This window comes from Corvus brachyrhynchos, unplaced genomic scaffold (genome assembly GCF_000691975.1).
Source record: "Corvus brachyrhynchos isolate BGI_N302 unplaced genomic scaffold, ASM69197v1 scaffold279, whole genome shotgun sequence".
NCBI classification, from domain to species: Eukaryota; Metazoa; Chordata; class Aves; order Passeriformes; family Corvidae; genus Corvus; species Corvus brachyrhynchos.
The window spans coordinates 671,968-677,289 of record NW_008246060.1 but is presented as its reverse complement, the minus strand read 5'-3'; the positions used below and the strand labels follow the sequence as shown (position 1 = coordinate 677,289).

Below are 5,322 nucleotides of genomic sequence, written 5' to 3'. Positions count from 1 at the left end.
TCAGCGGGCTCCAAAGACTCGGTGTGGGTGCATACCGAGGCCTTTCCTCGCAGCCGCGCGGCGCCGTGGGGGTCGTCCGCTGTTGTTTGTGAGTGGGAGCTGCCTCTGCAGGGACCCCCGGGGCTTCGGGGTGCTCGGGAAGCTTCTTTCCCTGGGAATGGGCTCTGTGTGTGTGTGCTTCTGGAGTCCGGGAGACACCCTACCTGCCCCCTGAATAGCACTATGTTTGTGCTTTGGTGCCTTAGCAATTCCTTCAGCACCTGCTTTAGGTCTTTTACTCAATTTTTCACAAATATTTTGTTTGTAAATGAATGTGCAGCCTAAGCTGCTCCAAGGTATAATGTCTGTCAACTCCTAACAGATCTTCAGCTGGAGGTGAGGGAAGTGCAGGTGTACTGATAGTCCTGCATGTCCTTTATTTCAGTCTTTGGCTGCTGAGTTCGAGTTCTCTCAATGTTTGGAAGTCAAGATGCTCCGAGGGCTGGAGCCCGTCTGCTCAGGAGACAGGATGGGAGAGCTGGGGATATTCAGCCTGGGCATGAAAAGGCTCTGGGGAGACCTTATTGCAGCCTTTCAGTACTTCAATTGGGCATGTGAAAAAGAGGGAGAGGGACTTTTTACATGGGCAGATAGTGACAGGATGCGGGAGAATAGTTTAAATCTAAAAAATGAGAGGTTTATATCAGATGTTATGAAGGAACTCTTCCCTAAATTCTTCCCTGTGAAGGTGGTGAGGCCCTGGCTCAGGTTGCCCAGAGAAGCTGTGGCTGCCCCATCCCTGGATGTGTTCCACACTGCGTTGGATGGGGCTTGGAGCTGGTCCAGTGGAAGGTGGACTCTTAGGTATTTTTCCAGGAGGCAGAAGGAAAATGTCACTGGTTGTCTCGGGCTCTGAAGAAGGCAAAACTCAACAGAGGAAAGTCCTGCTTGCAGTCATATTGTAGAGAGCTCCGTGAAATGTGGTAGCTATTCAATCCCCCATAGCAACACAATGATGTTGGAGTCATGGCAGAGTGGGAGTGTGCTGTGACCGATTAAGGGATAGGGAAAATAATTGCTTTTAATTGCCCAAACTTGATGTCATGGCAGCCTGATATAGACACAGCCCTCATAGCTCAGCAAGGATGGACTTTGCACGAACAGCACAGGTTTATTTTTAAATGGAGGCTGCCCTTCATGAGGAGAAATGTAGAGATGATGAATCAGCTGGCAGGGAGGGAACGAGTGTGGGTAGACTTTTCAACTGATAAGCCCTTGAGGCTTGGCTGTGTAGTCAAAAGAGAACAATTAGGACAGCAGTGCTCAACATGTAGTTCTTTACCTGTTGGTTGCGGTTCAGGTGAGTGTGGCAGACCTGAGCTCATGTGCCCCTTCCTGCAAGGAAGCCAGATTCCTCTCTCCAGGATTTCTTTGTCCAGGTCCACAGGAGTTTTCTCAGCATGTTTCTTTGTCCAGGTCCTGATGTGACTGTGCCATAGCTTGGCTTCCTACCAAAAATTGCCTCCTATAGGAGTCAAAACAAGACAAAAGCACGCTGTTGTATTTGTTGCTTCTCAGTACACCCTGGTCCATGTAAGTTGCAAAGCAGAGACAATGTTAGCAGAGTTTTGAAACATCTTGTATTTAGGGTGTCACAGAATTTTGCAAACATGGCCTGCAGTGCATTTGGAAAATATTTTGGGTTTCCAAAAGTTGGTTTGGTAGCAGGGGAGTAAATAATGGCAGAGGTTTTCTGTGAGAGAGAAGGGAAAAATGAAGGAGTAGGCAGGGGTGGAAAGTTCAGTGATGCAGCAGAAGGATGAGCCAGAAGTGAGTAATTAAACATAAATTTATATTATGCAACAGCATGGCCCAGAGCAGTGTGATTAGTTGTATACAAATATGTTTTGATTTTCTGTCATGGAGATCAAGTGCAACAATGGTATTTTCTGTGGATGTAATCCCTTGACATTGCCTTTTTCCACTGATTTTCACTCAATTTGGATTTGATGCTATAGGAACAAATACATGAGAGGTTAGCTTAATATGATTTTGATACATGTAATGTACTTTTTCAGCATGGCTCTCTAGTGGGATTTCAGTGCTGGACTGAACTCTTGGGTGATGGACCTGTCCTGCCAGTATTGCAGGAACCTGTTTGTACCCTACTGCATACATTTATTAAGTTCCACTTTAAAATGAGTTATTGCTCTAAAGAGAAGGCTGTTCCAGAAATTGGCTCCTCTGATGGCTAGAAACCTAATTGCCAGCCTAGGTTTATTATTTGGATGTCAGTTATCACAAACTGAAAAGGAGGCGTTTTAAGGGTTGTTATTACTGTGAAATTGAAAGTTTATAAAGGGTTTGTCACAAATTGCAAGTTTCATTGAGGAAGGGGCCTTGGAAGATCGCTTTGTCCAGCCTCCTGTCCCAAGGCAGATCCAGTGCTGCTCAAGTGATTTCTGACATATATTCTCAAATTGTTCTAAAGTTGTCCTGCTGGGAAGGTTCTGCTGCCTCCCTGTCTGACTGAGTCCAGTGCTCTGCTCTCTCCTCTGCTATACAGCTTCTGTAAGAGTCACTGATACAAGGAACGCTTCCTCTCTCCACCTTCACAGTATCCTCTTGCATCTCTGAAGACCAGTATCATGCCTCCCCACTTCTTTTCACCTTCCCTTTGAGCTCTGTTACCACCACTCGTGATTCCAGGCTGGCAGTTGGCAGGGAACCCGGAGTGGGATGATGAGCAACACCAATTTTGACGTGTCTGTGTCTGATAGGTTTACTGGCTTAATCTTTCCCAATTTTTCTTATCATGCCCACATAATACATTGCACACGGAAAGAAAAAATTGTCTGGCTGATACATGAGGACATGCCAAGGTTTTATAGATCCCTGCTGATTTTATATCCTTGATATCATAAATGAAAAGATTATGATAAAATTTAGCAGTATCACCTAAAGTCATTGTAATGTTTTTCAAAGTGTCTCCTTCCTTGTGTTTCCATGTTTCACTGAAGTGAGTGAATGCTGGGAGGGAAGTAGCTGTGTCTTCCTTGACAGAAATACCATCCGTGGCAGACCTGCCCTTTGTTTGCTTCAGAGGAGTAACCAGGCCTCCAGGGCAGCTATCAAAATAAAGTTAAAACCAATTTTTGTAAACAGAGTTAAAACTTTTCCAAACATTATTTGACTGAGAGTGAGAGCTAGGGTGTAACTGTGACCACATGCCAGCTTTGGAGTGGAGTGGCACATTCCAGGGTTTGTTTTCTGTTTATCTGTAATCTTGTTGTTGCCGGAAAAATACAGAGAAGACAAGGTTTGTTTTCTTTGCTCCTGATATTGCTACACTGACAATGCTGTTCAAAAGTGAAGTTATAGCAAATATTCCAATTATCCAACTTTTAATGAGTAATGCCTGCACCTTAACAGGCATTGAGGGTGGGTTTGGATTTTTGTTTCTGGAACAACAGCAATGCATGATGTTTCTCATCAATCCTGTTGGTTTTCTCTTGCAGACCTTGGATTTGGAGCAAGGCATTGGGAACCACCAGCAAATTAAGAAGCACAAGGCTGCAAGATGTCGGGGCGGAGCGGGAAGAAGAAAATGTCCAAACTGTCCCGTTCGAGCAGGGCTGGGGTGATTTTCCCTGTGGGGAGGATGATGCGCTACCTGAAGAAAGGGACCTACAAGTACCGGATCGGGGTTGGAGCACCAGTGTACATGGCAGCTGTCATAGAGTACCTCGCAGGTAAACCTAGAACCTGCTCCTGGAAGTGCTCATCACACACAGAAGCCAGGGTTAGCCATGGGATGGGATACGAATATGTGGAGGACTCCTGAAACTCAGGCTCTGCACGTGCAGGATTTGTTGAAATTTGCTGAAAATGCTAAGGAGGTTATTTGTTTCCTGGAGAGGCTGAGGGCAGAAATTCTCTCCTTTAGAAGCACCATGATTGGTCACTAGCTGGAAGGGTTATTTTTTATTGCTTTGCAGAGTGAAGAGTTACATCTGGTAGTTTCTGTCCCAGAGAAAACTGGTATTAATTAGGCTTTTTGATACACATAAATGTGAATAACAGGAGGAAAAAAAGCAAACCCACCTGGTACATCTATTGTGCTTTTTAAGTGAGCAAACTGTCTTGCTGGCTGCATTTCTCCTTGAAGGACAGTGTCAAAGTGTTATGAAATGTAAAGGTGGGTTTTTTTGTATTTTAAAAACCCTTTTGCTTTGCTTAAGTGCATGAAGAAGGTGTTCCAGGGTTTAAATCTTCCCCCATGCCCCACGTTTTCTTTTTCCTGCCTTTCTGAAACTGAACTTTGATACTGATATTTGATACAATATACTGTGGCTCTGTATAGAAACATTTCAGAGTGTCCTATGATCATATCTGCTGAGTTTCTCGTTTAATTATGGAAAATAGGACTTTAGCAAATTGTTAGAACTCATGGTGCAGAGAGGATTCTGGTTCAGGTTACTCAGGGGTTACAGATCAAGACTGAGGTGCATTAGAGAATCTGTGAGGAGTCACAGCCTGGATGGAATTAGTTGAGTGAGTTGTGTTTCAGGAGTGTAGTTTATTGCCAAAGTGGCATGAAGAAGCTTGCATGGAGCCTGGTTGTCCATGCAACAGGTTTTATGTAAACTCCACTCTCTTTTTCACACATGAAACTTGTTCTCACTACCAGCCAAAAAAAAGCATTATTTTCTTTCAAAGGTACGGAGAAAATCTGAAATCTCACTACTAAATTTCACTAATTTCACAATCTCACTACTAAAATTGGAATTTATGATGAAGCCTAATAGCACATTGCAGAAATTTCCATGTTTGTGGTGGTATATTCCAGGATGAGAATCAATTTTTTTTTTCCCTGAGGCTACTTCTGGAGCTGGAGTGACAAAGTATTGCTTGTGTTGGAGAAATCACAGTAACTTTTATAACATAATGTGCTGCATTGTGACTCTGCTGACCTTCTGCTGGAGAGAAATACTTTTTTACTTTTCCTACTCCACAGGGAGATATTTCTAGGATAAACATTTGGAGATGCTTGTTCTGAGCTGTGGCAATTATTACAAGGTGCAGTAATAAATTGTCAGCAGCACATCTGGTATGTGCAACATTTCTGTGGTTCAGACTGAATTGTGGTCAGCACTGTTTGCCTATTACCTGAACTAGAACAATGTATGTCTTGGCTCTGCTCCTGAGTAGTAAGTGCAGTTTAATTTAAATCATTAATCTGAAATGAGTGGATTATGTGTGGGCCTACACTTTGCTTTAGAAAAAAAAAGAATGTGTAGTCAACCAGGCAAGAAGATTGCTAGAGGTGTAGGCTGGGAGTCC

General features: G+C 43.6%; 1 protein-coding gene across 3 annotated transcripts in view; it reads left to right on the top strand.

The window, feature by feature from the left end:
* Positions 1–5,322, top strand: part of LOC103623618 (core histone macro-H2A.2) — a 22,181-nt gene that overhangs the window by 2,957 nt on the left and 13,902 nt on the right. For 2 of the 3 annotated variants that reach the window (XM_017746428.1, XM_017746430.1), the window contains exons 1-2: positions 1–88; positions 3,498–3,731. In XM_017746428.1, coding sequence (XP_017601917.1) covers positions 3,560–3,731 — 172 coding nt within the window. In that variant the 5' untranslated portion in view covers positions 1–88; positions 3,498–3,559. The remainder of the gene's footprint in view (positions 89–3,497; positions 3,732–5,322) is intronic. The other variant, XM_017746429.1, reaches the window with a different exon arrangement.